This window comes from Myxine glutinosa, chromosome 7 (assembly GCF_964187855.1).
Source record: "Myxine glutinosa chromosome 7, kmMyxGlut1.1, whole genome shotgun sequence".
NCBI classification, from domain to species: domain Eukaryota; kingdom Metazoa; phylum Chordata; class Myxini; order Myxiniformes; family Myxinidae; genus Myxine; species Myxine glutinosa.
In genome coordinates, this window is record NC_136267.1 from 30,865,702 (window position 1) to 30,889,675 (window position 23,974).

At 36.9% G+C, this 23,974-nt stretch overlaps 1 protein-coding gene across 1 annotated transcript in view; it reads left to right on the forward strand.

Annotated features, from left to right (window-relative positions):
- Window positions 1-3,213: 3,213 nt before the first annotated feature.
- The window catches only part of LOC137430517 (uncharacterized), a 30,202-nt gene continuing 9,441 nt past the window's right edge, over window positions 3,214-23,974 (forward strand). Inside the window, exons 1-4 of the mRNA XM_078782660.1 lie at window positions 3,214-3,511; window positions 3,603-3,765; window positions 3,891-4,040; window positions 4,227-4,447. Coding sequence (XP_078638786.1) covers window positions 3,450-3,511; window positions 3,603-3,765; window positions 3,891-4,040; window positions 4,227-4,447 — 596 coding nt within the window. The 5' untranslated portion in view covers window positions 3,214-3,449. The remainder of the gene's footprint in view (window positions 3,512-3,602; window positions 3,766-3,890; window positions 4,041-4,226; window positions 4,448-23,974) is intronic.

The window sequence follows — 23,974 nt, forward strand, 5'->3', positions numbered from 1 at the left end:
AGAGCAAAAACCAAGCCATGAGGTTGAACGAACTGTCTGCAGAGCTCAGAGACAGGATTGCGTTGAGGCAAAGATCTGGAGAAGCCTACAAAAAAAATCTCTGCTCCATTGAAGGTTCCCAAGAGCACAGTGGCCTCCATAATTCTTAAATGGAAGAAGTTTGGAACAACCAGGACTCTTCCTAGAGCTGGCCGCCCTGCCAAACTGAGCAATCGGGGGAGAAGGGCCTTGGTAAGAGAGGTGACGAAGAACCTGATGGTCACTCTGGCTGAGCTCCAGAGATCCTGTGTGGAGATGGGAGAAACCTCCAGAAGGACAACCATCACTGCAACACTCCACCGATCTGGGCTTTATGGCAGAGTGGCCAGACGGAAGCCTCTCCTCAGTGAAAGACACATGAAAGCCCGCTTGGAGTTTGCAATAAAGCACCTGAAGGACTCTCAGACTGTGAGAAACAAGATTCTGTGGTCTGATGAAACCAAGATTGAACTGTTTGGCTTCCGACTGGCCACTCTGCCATAAAGCCCAGATCGGTGGAGTGTTGCAGTGATGGTTGTCCTTCTGGAAGTTTCTCCCATCTCCACACAGGATCTCTGGAGCTCAACCAAAGTGACCATCGGGTTCTTGGTCACCTCTCTTACCAAGGCCCTTCTCCCCCGATTGGTCAGTTTGGCCGGGCGGCCAGCTCTAGGAAGAGTCCTGGTTGTTCCAAACTTCTTCCATTTAAGAATTATGGAGGCCACTGTGCTCTTGGGAACCTTCAATGCATCAGAATTTTTTTTGTAGGCTTCCCCAGATCTGTACCTCGACACAATCCTGTCTCTGAGCTGAGCTCTGCAGGCAGTTCCTTCGACCTCATGGCTTGGTTTTTGCTCTGATATGCATTGTCAGCTGTGAGACGTTATATAGACAGGTGTGTGCCTTTCCAAATCATGTCCAATCATTGAATTTAGAACAGGTGGACTCCAATCAAGGTGCAGGAACATCTCAAAGATGATCAAGAGAAATGGGAGGCACCTGGGCTAAATTTCAAGTGTCATAGCAAAGGGTCTGAATACTTATGTCAATGTGATATTTCAGTTTTTTCTTTTTAATAAATTTACAAAACTTTCTAAAATCCTGTTTTCTCTTTGTCATTATGGGGTATTGAGTGTAGATTGATGAGGGAAAAAATGAATTTAAGGGTGTAGTACTGGTAAACTTTCCAATATGCCTCTTTTTTTAAAAACTATGTTTTACGGTTTAGATTCATACGTATTGTATAAACTCATTCAGTATTTCCTTTAAAATATCTAATGTTATCTTTACACGCAATTTACAAGAAATATAATATTTTGCATGAAATTTGTTATAACTTTAATTTGCATCATTCTTTTGGGCTGAAATTTGGACAGGATATTCAGAATATCACTTCCTTTAAAATGATGAAGGCTTTTGTTTATAGGAGTAGACATTGTGGATTTATTGAAGGACAACCAAGTTTTATCTGGTAATTGGCATAATTAGCTAATTAGTGAACATTTGACATAATTTCACAAAAAATTTTTTTTTAAAAAATACTGAATCGAGGCTCGTGAAAGAGCTGACAACCGCGAGGGAAAGACAGCACAGGGGGAAGCATTCATTAAAACACATTCAACAAAAAGACATCCAGGAACACATTACAGGGGGACCGCGAGGGAAAGACAGTACAGGGGGACCGTGAGGGAAAGACAGTACAGAGGGGCCGCGAGGGAAAGACAGCACAGGGGGACCGCGAGGGAAAGACAGTACAGGGGGACCGCGAGGGAAAGACAGTACAGGGGGAAACATTCATTAAAACACATTCAACAAAAAGACATCCAGGAACACATTACAGGGGGACCACGAGGGAAAGACAGTACAGGGGGACCGCGAGGGAAAGACAGTACAGGGGGACCGTGAGGGAAAGACAGTACAGAGGGGCCGCGAGGGAAAGACAGCACAGGGGGACCGCGAGGGAAAGACAGTACAGGGGGACCGTGAGGGAAAGACAGTACAGGGGGACCGCGAGGGAAAGACAGTACAGGGGGGCCACGAGGGAAAGACAGTACAGGGGGAAACATTCATTAAAACACATTCAACAAAAAGACATCCAGGAACACAGCACAGGGGGACCGCGAGCGAAAGACAGTATAACAGTGAACCATACCGTTTTTAAGGGGACTGCAGTCTAGTTATCAGGCGAATGCGTATGTCGCTATTGGTCACATCGTTCGGCTACTGGAGTATGCCAATACCCTTGCAGCTTAGACAAGTCAGGAGACGACGATGGTTCACAAGCGAGTGGTATTCAATGACAAAGGACGGACTATAACTGAAACAGGCCCGGACAGGCCAGGCCTAGAAATGTCAAAACGAAGGTTACTGACCTTGAAATGAGATAGAAAATAATGTATAATCAGTTATGAGGTTAGTTAGCTGCACAATACCGAAAATTCGGTGAAAAATGAAATGAAAAAAAAAAAATGAAAAAATAAATAAATAAAATAAAATGAAAAATCGAGCTCCGTGGGGCTAGACACATGACATTGGCCTAACCAAATATCGAAACCCCTGTCAGATTCCACCAAACCCCTCGGAGAAGATGTAGCTTGAACTCGATTACCCCCAAAAAGACATCTTTTTCGGGCATGGCTCCGCCCACAATGGGTGCAATACGCCCACTAGTAGATGATAAATGTTGTTTCTGGGACACTTCCATTTAACATGGGAAATCCCTATCTAATGTCATTTACCCCCCTGTCTTTTTTCAAAAACCATAAACACCTCTATTTCTCCCCCTATGTTCCTTCTCCCCCTATGAACCTATAATCCTTCTCACCTTATGAACCTATGATTTTTCTTCCTTTATGAACCTATGTTCCTTCTCCCCCTATGAACCTATTCCTTTCTCGCCTTATGAACCTATAATCCTTCACACTTACATGTAAATTTTCCTCTCACCATCACTTTTCTTCATTTCCCCTTAACACCTCTATTCCTGACCCCCTTGGTCTTATGGTACTCTTACTATCAATGATCCCGAGTAGACCACTGAAACAATGATCCTACAAATATTTGTTTATGATCCTAACAATGATCCTAACAACTCAAAAATATTTACATCTTTTTTACCCAACTCACCAGTATTTAAATTAATTCTCTTATTTGTTTTGTGAACTTTTTTACCAGTTGCCTTTTCAATAAGTCTTATTTGATATTTTTCACATTCATTAAGGATGCCATACTTAAACCTCGAACCTTTTTTTAATTAATGAAAGAAATGACATGTTGCTTAACTTTACAAGAAATGACGCGTTGGGAATTTCTCATTGTCTTATTTCCTGTTTCCTCGAAATGTTAAAGCTGAGTTCTGTTCCCGAAAATACATTTTGGACATTATAAAAGTCGTGTTGCCGTGCTGTTTTTATCATTACGAACCGAAGAACATGAGCATCAACATGTCTTATTTCACTCTCTACTCTGATGAAGAATACTCACCAGGACTTTGGTAAGTTTCATTCAGAATTAAACTGGTGATGTGAGCTTTGTATGTGATTAATTTAAATTTATATGACTCATGATATATTTTTTTATTACAGCAATTCAGGTTTTCAAAATGACCTGGTCTTGGCAGAGTTTCAAGTTGTTCCACAAGAGGTTTACAACGAATTGAACACGGGTTTGAGCGACCTGCCTCACAGATTGAATGAATTCGATGTTTCACCGTTCTTAGAAGATAATCACCATCGGAGTTTGTCTCAGGTAATTAATTATTCATTTCTCTGATTGGCACCATTAAACGGGAGCTGTCATTTATTTATTCATTGTCAATACAATGTATCTTTTAGGAGAAATTATTAACGTTTCTTCTTTTTTTTTTGAAACAGAATATAACACCATCAACAGATTACCACAACCACAACCACGGCTTTGAGTGGGATGCTTTTGATTTTCCAAAGAGTGGTTATTTCCCGTCAACATGTGGTACCCTAAATTTTCAACTCGACCACTTGAACACAAAGCTCGATTTTTTAGAGGTATGTATCCCAATATCCTCATATCCTTGTGTATGTGTGTATGTGTGTGTGTGTGTGTGTGTGTGTATGTGTATGTGTGTATGTGTGTGTGTGTGTATGTGTATGTGTATGTGTGTATGTGTGTGTGTGTGTGTGTATGTGTGTGTGTGTAATATTTTCTCTCCCCTCTTGTCCTCTTGTCTTCAGGAAGAGATTCAAAAACTCAACACATCTGCTGTCTTTGACTTGTGCTGGGAACAAATTGATGACTTGTGCTGGGAAGAAGTTGAATTTATAATACCTCAAGGAAAATGTTTTAGTAATATGAAGATTTTAATGTTTTCACTATTATTTATATATATTTGTTTTGTTTACAATTATTTAATTATTAATTACAAAAAGAGAATAAAGGAGGAGGGAATGGGGAGGTGCACCCCTGCCAAAGACCCTTCACCCCCCTCATCCCACCCCTCCCCTCCCCTTGTGTGTGTGGGGAAGGTGGGGGTGGAATGAGGGGGGTGAAGGGTCAAGAGTGGGGGTGCACGGAGGGTAGGGGATGATGGGTGTGGTCTGTGTGGGCGGGGTCTGTGTGAGCGGGGTCTGTGTGGGCGGGGTCTGTGTGGGCGGGGTCTGTGTGGGCGTGGTCTGTGTGGGTGTGGCTTATGATTTTTATTTATTTAATCTTTTTTTTTTTACCACTAATTAAATTAGCTAATCTGGGTGGGGTGAATATAAATGTTGTTTAATGAATTATTAGCTTTGTTTTTTGTAATTCTTGTGAATAAAATGCCCCTAATATTTATTCCCCATTCATATCATATAATTTGTAGGTCCAAGGGACTGTATCCATTACATCAATGATTTTAAATAATTAACGAGTCCATTTTTGTGTATAACCTTTTTCAAAATGGCTTTTCCATTTGTATATTCTTACAATATCACCAACTTTGAACTTGGGCTTTCTCAAATTAATCTGCTTTTCATATTCTAATTTTGTAAATGTTTCTGATGGTTTTGATTTTGTTGATGAATGAACTGTATTATTGTAATTATCGACAATATTCTGGATTAAATACACCCATTGTTGAGAACTGAGCTGTGTGAATTTTTAATATAATTTCTCTTTTAGAGTGCAAGTAGAGTAGACTTTTAGAGTTTAAAAGTGCGATTAAAACGCTCAATAACAACTGCTTTTCCTTCATTAAAGGTGCTGTATAATTTAATACCCTCCCCCTTTAGAAATTTCATAAATATTTTGTTATAGAACTCTGTTCCCTCGTCAGTCCATAACGTCTTTGGTTTTCTTTTACTTTTACTAAATATTCCACTGAAAGCTGACATTAAAGTATCACCTCTCTTGTTTTTCAAAGGAACAACCCAGGCAAATCTACTCCTCAAATCAATAGCGGTTAAAGCATACCTGTATCCCTTATCATTATTTAGTTCGATTAAATCAGCAGACCATATGTGGTCAGTGTCTTTGGAATAAACCTTCCTTCTTTTAAACTTGGTGATTATAGGTTTGTGTAATTCTTTAGCCAAAAGCTCCTCAGTCTTGATGACATCATTAGAGCCTAATAGTTTTTTGAGGAATAACCAAGACCAAGTTTCAATTTAGCACTTATCATTTTTTTTACAATAAACCTATCAACTTTCTCTCTCAACGTAGGATTTTGTATCAAAGACAAATTATACAACATTTCTCTGTCTGCTTCATATTTTTCATCCAATGTAGTGGTATTTCCATAAGCAATATCATGTTTCATACACAATTCATCAACCTTATTTTTTGGTTTAGACCAAGGTTTAGGATTGTCAGCCTCATCTAATCTTTTATCCAAGTTTGTTCCGGGACCACAGAAAGAATACCCTGGAAGGTGTAATTCCCCCGGAATTCCAGTTGTTGTAAATTTACTTCCTGACAGAAACTTTTGTATGTCTCCTCCACTTTTAGGAGAGATGAATTGGCACTTTTTAGAGCCACACACTTGACATATTACTTTTTGATAAACTCTATTATTTTTAGCTTTAACATAGAGATATTTTTAGATTTAGTTTTCTTTTTACATTTGAGACAATAACTCATATTTATTTATCAGAAAAAGTCCGACAGAGTATCAAAACCTTTTTGGTTTTCAACATATACATTTCTATCTTGATTTTTAAAACATAAAGAATCCTAAGGAATGCCTTCACTCTCTCCTCCATTTATTTACAAATAAAACTAACTAAAGTCAATAGCATCATCAACCACATAATCTTTGTCTTCTTCATGTAAATCTCCTCGCTGAACTCATCTCAACCATTTTTGAAATCATTATCTTAGTAAGAGTCGTTAATTCTTTATTTTCCTCTTCAGTGCGTTGAGATTGATTTATTTGCTGTAATACACTCAATCGTTTACGAATCTCACTGATTTCCATCTTTTTATATTTTTCCTCCCTCTCTCTTTGCTCCCTCTCCTCCTTCTCCTTTTTCTCCCTCTCCTCCTTCTCCTTTTTCTCCCTTTTCTCCCTTTCCTCCTTCTCCTTTTTCTCCCTTTCCTCCTTCTCCTTTTTCTCCCTTTCCTCCTTCTCCTTTTTCTCCCTTTCCTCCTTCTCCCTTTTCTCCCTTTTCTCCCTTTCCTCCTTCTCCTTTTTCTCCCTTTCCTCCTTCTCCTTTTTCTCCCTTTCTTCCTTCTCCCTCTCCTCCTTCTCCTTTTTCTCCCTCTCCTCCTTCTCCTCCTTCTCCTTTTTCTCCCTTTCCTCCTTCTCCTTTTTCTCCTTCTCCTTTTTCTCCCTTTCCTCCTTCTCCTCCTTCTCTCTTTTCTCCTTCTCTTCTTCAACTCCTTCCTCATCCCTTGCTACCCTTGAGCTTGAGCCCCAAAGAATATTATACATATACTCATCTGGATTTTGAGATATTCTTGTATCTATAATTATTTTCCTCATAATAGGATACCAATAAGATTTGTTGACGATTTCTAAAAGAGTTTTATATTTCATAACTTTGAGAAGTTCATTTTTATTTAATATTTTAAACAAGTCTCTATTTGTGGGTTTAGCAATATCAGTATAAGGCCAGTTTTTTATGACAAAATTCCTATGTATATGCTCCAAATCATAAGGTATGTAATACCGAGCACCCTTTTCTTGTAGGTATCCTTGAATACAAAAATTATAATTCTCTTGTAGTCTTCTTCCTGCCATTTATGTATCAGAAATATATGTGAGATTAATATTATGACAGGTAATACCACCCCATCTTCCCACTACCAAATCGGTTTGTATTCCTCGGCTTTCTATCCTCATCTCATTACCTTACTTCTTTGTCATGCTAACCATCGCTATACTATCATATATTTTTCTTTTCTTAAAACCATGTATTTGTTGTTTATTAATTGTACTTCCACATAAATCCTTATCCTCACCAAGCGGATAATATTCTTCTTTACGAGACTGATTAAAATCATGTAGGTCTTCTATGTTTATTGAAAAAGACCAATTATACCCTAAATCAGGCATATCATACCCCCATTTATTAATTCGCATATTAACTATATGTCCTTCTTTATAAAATTCAATTGTAAGCAGGTAGCTAAATTCAATGAGGAAAGGTGTATGGTCAGTATAACCAGGTGTTGTGGTTGTAAATTTTACTTGTTTAACAAAACATGCTGTTTTCTTTAAAAATATATATTGTGATAAATCACTGTATCTAATTACGTCATTCGCATCTGTAGGGTTTGGATAATTGATTAATTTATAAGTATTCTTCATATTAATATTTTTACTTATACTATATTTTTGTCGTTCAGCCTGTGCCTTTGTATAATAATTTGATAAATCAATATCCTTGGAGGATTCTCCAAAGATAGAACCATCTTTTCCAACATAAGTCATTTATATTAGATTTAAAATGATATCATAAAAATTTTCATTATTGTTGAGTTGAAATAATACATATAAACATAATTGACCACAACATTTAGAATTAATTCCTTGAACTTGAAATGTTTGATAAACACCATTCTGTAAGAATTGTATTACTTCAAAAGGTGGTGGCATACCATAACTATCAAAATAATATTTATCCTGACTATTATGAATACAAACCCAATGAGAACCATTCTGTGTGTCTAAATTCATAATAATATTCTTTGTATTCTTATTTATATGTATTAATTCATCTCTCATACAAATAACCACATTATCAATTTTTAGTGTTTTACAATACTTAGCTAGTTCTATATTTGACGTTGTATTCTTTCCAAATTGTTTAAACCATTTATCCATTTATTTATGAGAAAGATACAATCCATTACCCCGTTTAGTTAGTTTAACACCCGCTTGAGCGATAGAGGAAAGCATATCTCCAACCAACAATCTAGCTTTATCAGGTAGACTTTCAAGTTTTTGAGCAAAATCTTACACCACTTCCACTAATTTGTTTCTCCAACTCCTTGTTATGTCTTTCCAATTATTTTTGAGCTTTTAGTTGTGCCTTCCTTTCGTTAGCAGTTTTTACCGCTGCTGAAATACCACCAGTCAATGCTCCCGCCGCACTTAAACCAGCAAATAAAGGAATTAGAAATGGGAGAAATCCTCCTCTTGACTCGTCTATTGAATATTTCTTTAACATAGGTTTTGTCATTTTAATTTTAAGTGAACCAGTATCATTTAGTGTTTTAACTTGTGTGTGTGCGAGTAAAACATCAATTCTTACAGCTCCTTTTCTTTGAATTGTATTAACATTAATAATACAAGGCTTTTGATTTTGAATACAAGATGTTAATTTATTAAGATTGATTTGATTAACATATACCCCTACCATTTATTTATGAGAAAAAACCTATGTGATATTAATCATAACACCATTATCTGTATTAATCTGTAATTCTGTTTCTTCCAAAAGCAAACAATATGTATTAACTTCTTCATTCTCTCCTCTTTCAATGTATAGAGAAGTATCCACTCTATTAGACTTTATAGTTTCCTTTTGAGAACTCAGGTCAATTGCGTAGATTGTATAAAGTTTTTGAAACGCAACCATATCCAAAATAGGATCATTATTACCGTTGCTTTCACACACCTTTTGGTAAGACTTGTAGGCTTCCGCATAATCATTTTTTTCCCAATCAATTTCCAATCTATCTCGCGGATAAAATGTACCATCAAGAGAAACCCGAAGTTGTTTCACCTTAGCATTATCACACAGCGCATTATTCTTATTAGTACCGTCCTCTCCATCTGGTTTTTAAAAAATGAGCCAGAGGTATCGTTGCTTTCCTTGAAGAACACCTAAATTCCAAGTGTAGGTAGTGTGTTCCAGTTTAACGTGTTGACATCTTCTTTTAAGGTATGATACATTTAGCGGGGTCTTTGAGTTAAGTCTTCTATTTAACATCTCTTCCGTTTTAAGATTAGGAGTATATTCACTAATATACCAACACAAATCATTAATAACAAATTTATTATTGTCGCCAAAAGCATTTTCAGCCCCAAAAAGCAACCTATTTACATTATCGTTCCTTTGTAGTTGAAATCTAATTTTAAGACCATACAAAACTTTATCATAATCACAAAATCCAAATATACCTTTCAGAGGTACCGCTACGGTAAAACTATTCTCTACTTTTGTTTCATCATTATACATTGACTTCCTTTGACTATAACCAGGGTCAACATTTGTTCCCGTTGACATATCAGGAATAAAACCTTCAACAGCTCCCTTACCCATTCTATCACTAAACGAATATAGTGTAAATTTCATCATTTCAGATGTAGCAGAGACATAATCAACCGCTTCAACCTCTTGTGTTCCAATATACAGGCGAACACTATCAAACATTTTCCAGAAGAAATCATTTACAAGTGTAGCATTAGTGTTATTCGCAGCCTTAGTGAATTTAAATTTACACAGCAAGAAACTATCAGCGAGATTCAAGTAAGTTTGTTGATTATTTATTTCAAAACTTTTTGTTCCATTTGAATTCCAGTCTGTTCCTGTGGATTTACCTTAAAAGCATTTACCTTAAAATAGTCTTCCTTTTTCATGGAGTTTGAAATGATAATTGTATCCTCCAAATCATAGATACCATCAATCGCTTCCATACTTGTATTTATATAGCATTAAAATTGTTGAAACCCTGACCCAAGTATTTTAATGATTTTTTGTCGTTCTTGTGAAGATAGCTGAGTTTTACCTTTTTTTATTTCTTTGATTGCTTGTAATTTATGAGACTCCTTTTGAGCATCTTTTATACTCTTTATAGCTCCTGCAACATTTCCCATGGCAGAAGCAGTTGAACCAATTAGGTCTTTATGTTTAAGAATGGTTGAACCAATACCCATAAGAGTATCAATTATCCCATCTCCTTTATTTCTAAATTGATGTCCCACACCCCGTTGTCTCTTTGGTTTATAGTATCCTCTACCAAGAAACATACCTTCACCCTTATAGTATAGTGAAAGGAACATTCCCTCCCCTGTAATTATTTTATATTTTCCCAACTCGTGTTTTCTCACAATAACCATTATTTATTTATTGAAAAACTTCACGTAGGTGAATTCTGATGGATATAATTTCTTCATGAAAGGAGATCATACGATTATCTTGATCGGTTATCCTAAAATTTACTCTGTATATGGTTTTTCCTGACACAGGTAAATAGACAAGATTTTTTGGTTCCATATTAAATTTATAACCAATCGGGGTTGAGTATGCGCTGAATGAAAATATTGTATTTGTTCTTATTCCATCGTTATAAGCACCATCAATCAAATCACAATGAATTAATACTGAATTTATACCGGAGGATATTTGAATGACATTATCACTGTAAGATGTCCCGTTAGTTTCAATCTTTTTTGAAGAGAAACCCAATAGCTCTCTAAACGATTTTTCAATCGTGAAATCAACTTTATAATTATTTTTAAGTTTAATCGTTGATTTTGAAGTGTGTTTTTGAATATCTATTACCATATTTTTTGGTTCATCACCTTGTTCTTTCATAAGGTGAGAGACTTCAGAAGATATTTGAGAAATCTCGTAAGCTCCAGGTGAAACGGTTATAGTTTTATATCCAATTCCTGGATTATAACTAAACTTGTTGTTTTTCTCGGTGATATTAAAAAGGGTATTGTAAGTCTCCATTGACAACAAAGAAGCCTCATATGAGACAAGGGGGTCAAGTTGTAGTGGGTAAGGGAATGAAGCTGTGTAATCACTCGTTGTGAAATTAAAACTAAGAATTGTGCTTCTCATCTTATTTAATAGCTAATAAAATATCTTTGTATTGACATTTATTAATTATTTTCATGTTCATCAACTGGTCTAAAATGGCTGAGGCTTCATTAAAACAATTGTTGTTTCCAGCCTTCTTACTAACCAACAGCAATAATAGCCTATTAACTAATTGTGATGGGTCATTTGGAAGAAAGCTAACACCCGAACCAAGCTTACTTAAAGCATCAATAATATGTTTCTCCTTCTCATTCTTCTTCCTTTTACCAGCAACAGAAACTCCATAATCAAGTGCGTTTAGCAACTCAATATACTCTCTATCCTCCTCTCTTTCCATATCAAGTGGTTCCTCAAAATAAGGTGAATTAGTATATCCATCTTTTGTTAGAAGAAACATTAATCTTGGAGTTAATTCAACATTTGGTTGAGCAGAACTTAAGAACACCAATTTATCATTAAATATCAATAACTTTTCTTTCACAAGATGGAACTATGCTGGTTCTTCTGTTGGAATGAGACCTGCTCTGGTTTTTGAACCCACCGAATATTCATTGTTTTGAAGAGCTTCCACAACATAATTAGGTGGTTGATTTACCTCCTCAAGTTTCCGAAATAATCCTTCATCATCATATTCTAATTCTCCAAGTTCTTGCTCTGTCATTTGACTAAAATCTTTGAGCATTTGAAGTTTTTTTGGAGTAAATTCTAACATGGGAACTGTAGGTGAAATCGTTTGTTGAGTTTTTAAAAGTGGTTTAAAAATTTTCTCTTGTTTTCTTTCAAAGGCTTCTTCACCAGTTAGTTTCTGTCTCCGTTTCTTCTTTATCTCTTCCTGTTGCCTTACAACTTTTGAAACCAACTCTTGATGTTCTTTAAACTTTCTTGCTCTTTCTTCGGTATTCATTTTCAGTATTTATTTATTGAAAAATATCATTTAGTATCTCATCTTGTTTCACAACAATATATTTATATTTTCCAATCGTGTGTTTCATATAATTTTCAAATTCCTTTTTACTACATAACGTAGAGCAATTATCTCTCCAAAAATTATTTACATCTATTGAATTTAACTTAAATAAAATAAAAGTATTGGCATTGTTTCTTATTGAGCGCCGAGGGAGTTGAAAATATGACTGACTAAGATAAATACAATTACAAGAAGAATGTCTCCCTCTTGTATAGTAGCTATCCATTACTGTTTGGTTTCTCTCATTTACACAATCATCAAAGATAACGAGGTTCTTTTTTTATTTATCTAAATCTTGAGGTGAAGGTATATCATCCGTATTATCACTGAGAATACAAGTTATGGGTTTTGGTTTCGATTTTGATTTCTGTGTATCACAAAATAATTGTATTATATCTTCAATATTATAATCATTTAGTTTGTTTTGAAGTTTAAATAAACCGATAATGTCTTCCTTTTTAAGACCCGCATTAAAACCCTGTGAGAGTAGTTGATACTCAGGTTGAAAACTTGACTTTGTAAAAATTATTAAATTATCATAATCTAAAAAATTAGGGCCAAGGAGCATCTTTAAAAGTAAACAGGTTTTTCCACATCCGCTTGAACCAACTATTAGACATCTCAATGAATTTGGAATGTTTTTATGGTTATTAAATTTTATCTTATTTTCCCAAACGGGTAAAAAATCATTCATTTATATATTTGGAAAACAAGTCATCTAACTTTTTTTGAGCTATTTTAGAAACTCTATATTTCATCCTGAGTTCAGGTTTAATTTCAAAATAATTCATTATTTTATTTATATAGTATCTTGTATTAACATTTCCATTAAAATTATTTTGAATAATAAATATCATTAAACCCTTATACATTTCCTCAATACAAATAGTCTCTTCCCTTGAAAGAAATGGTGTATTATCATCACAATACTTAACATTCATCTCTCTTATTAATCTTGTAAAGTAATTCATTTTTGGTTCTAATTTAAAAGAGTTATATTTTTATTTTTATTTTTTATTATCATTAATTAAAATTAAATCACAGAAAATACATTGTTTATATGAACCCTCATTATTAAGCCCTATTCTATCACAAGCTGGACAATCCTCTAATTTATCATATGGAGAGTCTGGAAATTCTAAATATCCTTCAGAACTTATCATATTTAAATGGTAAATTTTTACTTAAACTAAACGCAAGTTTATTCGTTAATAAATACAATGTTTCAAAGCACAAAAGACAAATTTCAATCAATCTCTACTTCGGTGGAAGATATAGAAAAATATGTCAAAAATGTTAAATTGAACAAAGATAAATATGGAAATTTTTGGGTAAAACCAGTTATGGAAAATAACATGAGCCCCTCTATTTCATTTAAAGGAAGAGCTCTAACTATACCTGGAAAGACATCCATTAAAGTAAATCTAACAAAAGTTTCTCCTCTACTCCTGGTAATTTATTCAAAGCTTGAAAAAGTGATCGATCGCGATACTTTGAAAAAGAATGATAAGACCATCAACAATTCTAGAGGAAACATTTGTATATTCTTTAATAATCCAAAGGGTGTAGATCTAAGTAAAATGAATGATGTTAATATTTCTGGTGAAATGTCATTCCGTACCCTGATTATTAGAGATTATTTAAAAATAACATTTAATGTAAAAAATATTGTGGTTATTAGTTCCAATGAAAGAAAATATATAGATATTGATGGAAGTTTAATGGTATGTAAATGAGTGATATTGATAGTCAATACTCTGAGAGTCTCGGATCTGAATATGATACTGAGAGTCTAGGATCTAAAGATAGTTATGATACTAATAGTTTGTGTTCAAATGATAGTTATGAGAGTAGTTTTATTGATGATGATAGTGAATCAATGAGTGATAGTGATAGTGATAGTGATTTTAGTGATGATAATTCAGTGTACACAAATGATACTGTGCTCTCATTGAACCTAGATGATAGTGATGATAATGATTTTAGTGTTGAATTTTGTGATTAAAAAGCGCTTTACTTTTAGTATACCTGTAAAAAGTGTTTTAGTTTAAGTATAGTTTCATATATAAAAAGCCTGTAAAAAGGCACTTTCTTCTATAAGTGTTTTACTTGAAGCACAGTTTCATCTTTAAAAAAACCCTCTAAAAAGGTGTTTTACTTTAAGTATAATTTTGCTATATAAATATGATCAAAGCAACGTATTGCGACATTTGTGAACAAGAATATAAACAATACAAAAGACACCTTAAAACTAACAAACACACATTTAATCTACTTCACCTATTAGCTCCTATTCAGAAGGAAACAAAACACTGTTCTGTCTGTCATAAAAATATCCTCAAGAAAGGCTTCGAAATACATCTTAAAACAAATATACATTTATCAAATTTTATCACAACTAAAAACTCTGATGGCGCATTCAAAGGACATATTAAAATAAGAGTCTTTAACTTCAAACCTCCTGAACCAGAGTCTATAGTTGATGCTGTAGAAATAGTTAAACCTGCTGTTCAAACGTTGATTGAAAAAACACTAAAATAAATGAAACCACTTAAATTTTATATGGGAGTAAAATTAGAAATGACAAAGGACGAAGGAGTTATAGATACACCATACATGAGAACTGAGCCACACTTTATATCTTCATATCAAGATTTTAAAACATCAGGAGTCTATGATGAACTTATTAAACAAGAGCAGGATGTGGATAATTCAATCGTAGGAAGTGGATTCAATATAGGAAAAATTATTTACATAGACATTCATATTCTTAAATCAGATCCTCTAAAAGCTTCTTCTTACATTGATTTACCCAGTGTTATCAAAAATAGAAAAGCAGTTATCAATATCAAAAATAAAGACAATAAATGTTTTCTCTGGTCTATTCTAGCACACTTACATCCTCTACATTTTCATGATGAAAGAGTATCTCATTAGAAAAAATATGAGAATACATTAAATACGAAAGATCTAAAGTTTCCGATAACTTTAAATGATATTCCTAAATTTGAAAAGATGAATAATTTATCAGTTAATGTTTATGGTCTAACAGAAACAAACAACATTCAGGTTTTAAAGCTTTCTGACAATTGTAAACAAACTCATATTAATCTTCTATATTTTAATTCAGAGGAAAATTCACATTATACATACATCAAAGATATTGCTAAATTAATAAAACCACAAGTATGTAAAAGAACAAATAAAATATATATTTGTTTGCATTGTCTTAACTTCTTCCATACACAAGAAAGATTAGATAAACATTCAAATTATTGTGGTGAACATAAATCAACGGTAATCAATATGTCTAAAGAAGACTCAAAGATCACATTCAAAGATGAAAAGAAAACAATCAAACATCCGTTTGTAATATATGCTGATTTTGAAAGTATTCTAGAAAAAATTGATACTGCTTCTCCAGATCCAAAAGAATCATACACAAATAAATATCAAAAACATACTCCTTGTGGTTTTTGTTATTATATCAAATCATCCGTTGGTGATGAATATAACAAGTTAGAGGTGTATAGAGGCTCAAATACCCCAGAGGAGTTTGTGAAACGACTAGAAAAAGACTGTGTTCGATTAACCAAGATAATGAGAGAAACCAATAAACCAATGTCCTTGACGAGTGAAGAAAAAAGGGAATTTAGAAAAAACAATGTCTGTCATATTTGTGAGGAAAAAATTGATAAAGACCTAAAGGTTAGAGATCATTGTCATCTCACTGGTAAATATAGAGGTCCGGCTCATCAAAGTTGTAATATTAATTATAAACTCCCCTCCTTCATTCCTGTCTTTCTTCATAACAATGCTCATTATGATACACATCTATTTATTAATGAACTTTCAAAGACATCTGGACACATTTCAGCAATTCCTAACACGGATCAGAAATACATTTCATTCACAAAAACAATTCACACATCTCCTATTACTCATATCAGATTTCTTGATACATTTAAATTCATGGCAAGTCCATTGGCTAACTTGGTTCAAAATCTAAAAGAGTTTCCATGTCTTTCAGAGTATTTTTCAGATAAAGATTTACTAACACAAAAGGAAATTTACCCCTATGACTATATGGACTCATTTGAGAGATTCAATGACACACAACTTCTTTTAAAAGAAAATTTATATAACAAATTAAACAACAGTCATATATCTGATAAAGATTATGTACACGCACAAAATGTTTGGGAAAAATATAACATCAAGAATCTTGGCGAGTATCACGATTTGTATCTCAAAACTGATGTGCTTTTATTGGCCGATGTATTTGAAGCCTTTAGATCTGTTTGTCGCACTGGATATGGATTGGATCCTGCTCACTACTACACAGCACCTGGATTGGCTTGGAGCGCGATGTTGAAAATGACAAAACAAGCTTTGGATTTGATAACCGATGTTGATATGCTTTTGATGATTGAAAAGGCAAAAAGAGGTGGAATTTCACAAGTCTGCTTGAGCAGATACGCAAAGGCAAATAACAAATATCTTCCAAATTATGATTCAACGAAAAAGAGTTCTTACTTGATGTACTATGACGCGAACAACCTGTATGGCTGGGCAATGTCACAGGCTCTTCCTTATGGAAAACTTAGATGGGTAAAGGAAAAAGACTACAAAAAGGTTTTACAAGATGTATGTATCTCTACACAAAAAGAATTGGATGATTCAAAGGTTGGTTATTATTTTGAGGTCGATTTAAAATATCCTGAAGAACTTCATGTCAAACATAAAGATCTTCCATTTGCTTGTGAGAAAGAAAGTCCAAAGAAAGAATGGTTGAGTGATTATCAACGATCGTTTGATAAAGGTTAGGGTGCCGGCTTAGGATCCTAGGATCCTGGGTTCGAATCTCGGTCGATCGCCGAATTAATGCCAGGGGGGTTGACTCAGCCTGTCATCCTTCCGAGGTCGGCTAATTGAGTACCAGTTCACTGGTAATTCCCTGTTTGTCGTTGAAGGTGGCAAAAAGGGTTGGCGTCAGGAAGGGCATCCGGCCATAAAACATTGCTTCAAAAAGGGGACCAAAAAAAACAACAACTACCACGGTCCCCGAAAAGGCCAACCCCCGCTTTGTGGGGAAAAATGGCCTCTAAACGGTGGTTGGTTGGTTGGTTGGTTTGATAAAGGTGAATCAACAGAAAAATTACTTACTACATTATATAACAAGAAAAATTATGTTCTACACCAAAGAAATTTGCGACAATATTTATCAAAAGGTCTAAGAGTAGAGAAGATCCACAGGGTTCTAAAGTTCAATCAAAGTCATTGGCTAAAGGAGTACATTGATTTTAATACACAAAGAAGAACAGAGTCAAAAACAGATTTTGAGAAAGACTTTTATAAATTGATGAATAATGCGGTCTTTGGTAAGACCATGGAGAACGTGAGGAAAAGACAAAATATCAGACTAGCAACATCTTGGGAACAAGCATCAAAATTAATTAATAGACCGAGTTTTACTAGAGCTGAGGTCTTTACTGAGAACTTTTGTGCGATCCATTTGATTAAAGAGAGTATTGAAATGGACAAACCTATTTATATTGGAACATCAATTCTTGATTTATCAAAGTGATTAATGTATGATTACTTTTATAATAACTTGAGGAAGAAATATCAAAATGATGTTAATCTACTTTATATGGATACAGATAGTTTTATTTTGAAAATTAATACTGATGATGTTTATTCAGACATGAAAGAGGACATTAATATCTATGATACAAGTAATTACAGTCCAGAGAGTGAGTTGTTCTCTTCTAAAAATAAAAAGGTGATTGGAAAGTTCAAGGATGAATTAGGAGGATATGTTATGAGTGAATTTGTGGGATTGAGGTCAAAGGCTTATGCTTATAAATACATTGTGAATAACGTTGAAAAAACTGATAAGAAGTTAAAAGGTGTAAAGAAAAATGTTATTAAAGAAACAATAAACTTTAAGGATTATTATAACTGTTTAACAACAAAGAAAGAAGAGTTTAGAAAGATTAATGGAATAAGAAGTTATAAACATCAATTATATACAGAAGAGATAAATAAAAAAGCATTGGGGGCTTTTGATAAGAGGTTTATTTTAGAAAATGGAATTAATAGTCTCCCTTATGGTTATATAAGTGATAAGATAAGTAAGTGATAAGATATATATAAGTGATAAGATATAAGTGATAAGATATATATAAGTGATAAGATATATATAAGTGATAAGCTAAAAAGGGGGTTGGGGATTTTAACGGGCTACCGCCGCCTTTTTTACTATTATATAAATGATCGAACCAAGTATTAACCAGACGAAAGAGTGGAGGTGTAATCAACCTTGGTATATAAATGGAAAACATAACGAATGTGAGAAATATCAACTAAGTATAATTGAAGAGGCAACTGGTAAAAAGGTTCACAAAACAAATAAGAGAATTAATTTAAATACTGGTGAGTTGGGTAAAAAAGATGGAAATATTTTTGAGTGGATGGAAAACTTTGATGGTTGTCAGGAAAATATATACTATAATTTAAAAATGGTGTGTGGCACAGGAGGAGGTCAAACAAGAACATTGAGGGAGGTTTACCATTTTATCTTAGCTCAGTTAAAATATCTTGAAAAAGAACCAAACTCAAACCTCTTCTTTCATAATATATTAGATGGTGATGGAAGTTGGAGGCGAATTAAATTATTTCCTACGCAAAAACAAATATTTGTAGGATCATTGTTTCAGTGGTCTACTCGGGATCATTGATAGTAAGAGTACCATAAGACCAAGGGGGTCAGGAATAGAGGTGTTAAGGGGAAATGAAGAAAAGTGATGGTGAGAGGAAAATTTACATGTAAGTGTGAAGGATTATCGGTTCATAAGGCGAGAAAGGAATAGGTTCATAGGGGGAGAAGGAACATAGGTTCATAAAGGAAGAAAAATCATAGGTTCATAAGGTGAAAAGGATTATAGGTTCATAAGGTGAGAAGGATTATAGGTTCATAGGGGGAGAAGGAACATAGGGGGAGAAATAGAGGTGTTTATGGTTTTTGAAAAAAGACAGGGGGGTAAATGACATTAGATAGGGATTTCCCATGTTAAATGGAAGTGTCCCAGAAACAACATTTATCATCTACTCCCACTCTAGGCAGGACACAACTAGATCATGATATCAACCTCCCACCCAAGTTTCATCAATATCTGATGATATCATCAGGTAGTTATGCTGCGGACAGACAGACAGACAGACACACACAGACAGATGTACACACATGACGAATATAGTGGTCACTTGATAATTCATGAACCAATTAGAAATATTGAGGTTTGCCAGGGTAAGTCCCTCACAAGCATTTACTCTTTACATAAGGTACCAAGGGGAGCCTGGTGTTGGCTTAGCGGTTAGGGTTCCGGCTTGGGATCCTAGGATCCTGGGTTCGAATCCCGGTCGATCTCTGAATTAACACCAGGGGAGTTGACTCAGCCTGTCATCATTCCGAGGTTGGCAAATTGAGTACCAGTTCACTGGTAATTCCCTGTGTGTCGCAAGAGGTGACCAACAGGGTTGGCGGCAGGAAGGCCGGACTTCCGGCAGGGAGGCCAGACAGGAAGGACAACTGGCCATAAAACATTGCTTCAAAAAGGGGACCAATGTGCCCGAAAAAAGGCCAACCCCTGCTCTGCAGGGGAAAATGGCCTCCAAAGGTGGTATATACAAGGTACCAAGAGGCCCTCAACATCCACAAGCAAATGTCCCTCAACAAATTTCTGTCAAGCATCCTTCAACACCTCATCATCCACAAGCAAATAAAGACAACATGATTGACGTCTTCTCCAAACGGCAAACTCAGTGAGGTAACCCCTGCCTCTAAAGTACCTTAAAGGTAGCTGGGAGTCAGGCTGGGAACTGAACCCAGATGAGATTGCTCAAAGATGAGTGTGCTGCTCATCGAGTTACCCTGGTAGTATAAACGTGGGTACTGCTTTGTGGGTCTTGTTAACTGAGAATATAATTAGGAGGCTAATAATATGATGGTAAATGAGACTTCGGCCAAGGCCACACCACGCCAACCAATGTCTTCCAACGTCACAGAACTGGAAAGTGGTGTCATAGGAAATCGGTTGGGGTGAATAGCCGGTCATCTCGTCGGACCCCAGCGGACTGATTGAACATGTTTGATATCGATTGGTCATAGTCATAGATTGGTCATAGATCATGACGTGACTGGACCGGTGTGCTCGCTGGGCCAATGAGAGAGTACCATTGCCTCCCGTCTTCAATCCCGAACCAAATGGCGAACGACTGATGAACGGGAGGATGAGTTGATTCAGCTATATCACGATATGTCCAAACCTTATGCAAATTGTATTTATAAAATTAGGGCCTTCGTGCTGTAGAAGACACTGCTGGATCCACAGCTTTCCCTTATTACTCCGACGTCGTTGCCGCCGCCAGACAAGATAAACTGCCAAAATTGTGAGACACCTTATAGCGAGATTTCGCCACTGCCATTTTTTTTCTTCTGTTGTTCTACTTTCGATGTGTGCTACGGTACTTTCGACGCACGTCACCTGAACCGATCATTGTTCATCTTCTTGGTTTACATGGTGGAACCGACAATGACCAACCCTTTGGCATTGGTTGGTGTGGCCTGGGTGCATCGTATCCACGACAACTTACCACGATTGTCTATGATTATCACACGACCGTACAGTTGTGTTGTGTTGCGTTGGAAGAAATTGGTTGGTGTTGCCTAGTTCTTAGTCACAACCACGGCCTGTTAAATGATGCCAGACTGATTCCTGGTGTTGCCTAGTTCTTAGTCACAACCACAGCCCGTAAAATGATGCCAGCCTGATTCCTGATGTTGCCTAGTTCATACTCACAACCACGACCCGTTAAATAATGCCAGCCTGATTCCTGGTGTTGCCGAGTTCTTTGTCACAACCATGGCCCGTTAAATGATGCCAGCCTGATTCCTGGTGTTGCCTAGTTCCTAGTCACAACCACGGCCCGTTAAATGATGCCAGCCTGATTCCTGGTGTTGTCTAGTTCTTAGTCACAACCACGACCCGTTAAATGATGCCAGCCTGATTCCTGGTGCTGCCTAGTTCTTTGTCACAACCAACAAACAACAACAACATGCATTTTAAGGCCATTTTCCCTGCTAGAGCGGGGGTTAGCCTAGCGGTCCCCATGACAATCTTCTCCATTTTGCCCTATTTTCTGCATCTCTCCTTGTTAACCCCCTTGCCCGCATTTCTTCTTCCACCATCTTTAGCCAAGTCTTTCTCGGTCTTCCCCGTCCTCTACTTCCTTCTACATTCATTTCCATCACTCTTCTCAACCAGTCACTTTCATCCTTCCTCAACACATGACCAAACCATTTCAACCTGTTCCTCTTCACAGCATCAATCACAGGCTCTATTCCCATCATCTTTCGCAATTCATCATTTGTCTTCCTCTCTCTCAACGATACTCCGCACATCCACCGAACCATTCACATTTCCATTCTTTCCAGCCTTCGTTGCTGCTCTACGTTCATTACCCATGTCTCGCCCCATAAATCATAACACTTCTCACACATGCAGCATACACCTTTCCCTTCAGCTTCAACGACACTCCCCTCATCATCAACATGCCACAGTTCCCGAAACTTCCCCCATGCACATCTCACTCTTGCAACCGTTGCCGAGTCTGATCCACCTTCTCCATTCACCATGTCTCCGAGGTAGCAAAATGTTTTCACACCTCCCAGCTTCACACCGTCTCCAAGATCCAACTCAACATTTCCTCCATCTGCAGCTCCCTCTGTGCACACCTTACATTTGAATGTAGCTGCCACACTGGTTAATGACCCTCTCAGACCACTACATATTTGATGAACCCACTCAGCGCACATTGTACATTGAATGGAGTTCACTCCGACACCCTTCCTGCACAGAGCACATGGCGACTTTCCACCTCACCACATGCTTTACCACTTGCCATCACCTTCGTCTTTCCTATATTCACCTTCAGACCTTTTGTCTCCATACATTCCTTCCACTTGTTCATCTTTTCCTTCAGTCCATCCATACTTTCCGCAATCAACACCAGATCATCTGCATACAACAACTCCCACGGTAAACCCTCCTTTACGTTCTGAGCCAGCACCTCCATCACAGGTACAAATAGTAGTGGACTTAGTACCGACCCCTGATGCACTCCCACCTTCACCTCAAACTCACCACTGTTCCCGTCCTTCGTCCTTACAGCTGTGCGTGCTCTTTTGTACATTGCCATCACTACTCTGATCAAGCATTCCTCCACTCCTAACTTCCTCAATGCCCATGTCAATACTTCGCGTGGAACCCTATCGAATGCTTTCTCCAGATCAACAAACCCAAGAAACAACTTCTTCCTCTTCTCCATGTACTTCTCCTGCAACTGCCTCACAATAAAGAGCGCGTCTGTCGTTCCTCTTAAGAGGCATAAATCCAAACTGCATTTCGTCGATCTTCACCTTCTTCCTTATCCTCCTCTCCAACACCCTTTCCAATACCTTCATTCCATGCTCCAATAACTTTATCGCTCGGTACGAGCCACACTCCAGAGGGTCACTTTTCCCCTTGTATAGAGGGACGAGGGTACTCAGTTCCCAATCCACTGGAATGCGGCCTTCTTTCACCACCAGATTACAGATCTCTGTCATTCTCTTCACACCCCAACTTCCTGCTGCCTTCAACATATCTCCCACAACTCCCGTCGGCCCTCCCGCTTTTCTACTCTTCATTGCTTTTATCGATTCCTCAACTTCCTTCTCAGTTATCTTCTCTGCCGGTCCTAAAACTGGGTTACTCTCTATGTTGCCATCCCATTCATTCTCTGTATTCAACAGCATTTCCATATATCTTTTCCATCTTCCTTTAATTCCATCTGGTTCCACAACGATTTGTCCCACTTCATCCTTCAAGCAACTCACCCCCATCACATCACACCTCTCTTTCGCTATGTGCTTTGCAATCCTGAATACCGCTCTCTGACCCTCTTCCGAATCCAAGCTTTCTCCGAACATTTTCCTACATGCCTCCTGCGCCTTTGCTACCTCTTTCTTTGCAGCCTTCTTGGCTGCCTTATAACTTTCATGCTCTGCTGTTTCTGCTCCTGTACCCTTCGCCTTCTGCCACTCCTTGAACTTCTTCCTCTGCTCGTCAATCCTCTTTCCAACTTCCTCATCCCACCACCATGTTTCCGAGTGCCTCGGTGGTCCTTTTGTCCATCCACATACCTCACCAATGGCTCCCAACAGACTATCTTTCATTGACATCCAACCACGTTCAAGCTCAACCACATCATCCTCTACCCTACTCAGCCTCTCTTTTAATGCCTCCCTTACTGTAACCTCTTTCATCCTCCACACCTTCATTCTCGGTTGGTACTTCACCCACCGAGCTCTCCTCGCACCTTTCACCCTTATGTCGCAGACAACCAAGTGGTGCTGTAAAACAGCCTCCTCCGCCGGGATCACCTTTGTGGCCCGGAGGTGCCCCCTATCTTGCCTACGCACCATCAGGTAGTCAACGCTTGTCGTCGACCCACCTGACGTGTATGTAACAAGCTTATTATCCTCTTTCTGGAACTGAGTATTACAAATCAACAAATCAGCTCCATCAGCAAACTCCAAAATCCTTTCACCTTCTCCATTTCTCACACTATATCCGTAACCCCCATGAACTCCCTCAAAACCGTCCATACTCCTTCCCACATGTCCATTTAGGTCTCCTCCTACCACAACAACTTCCTC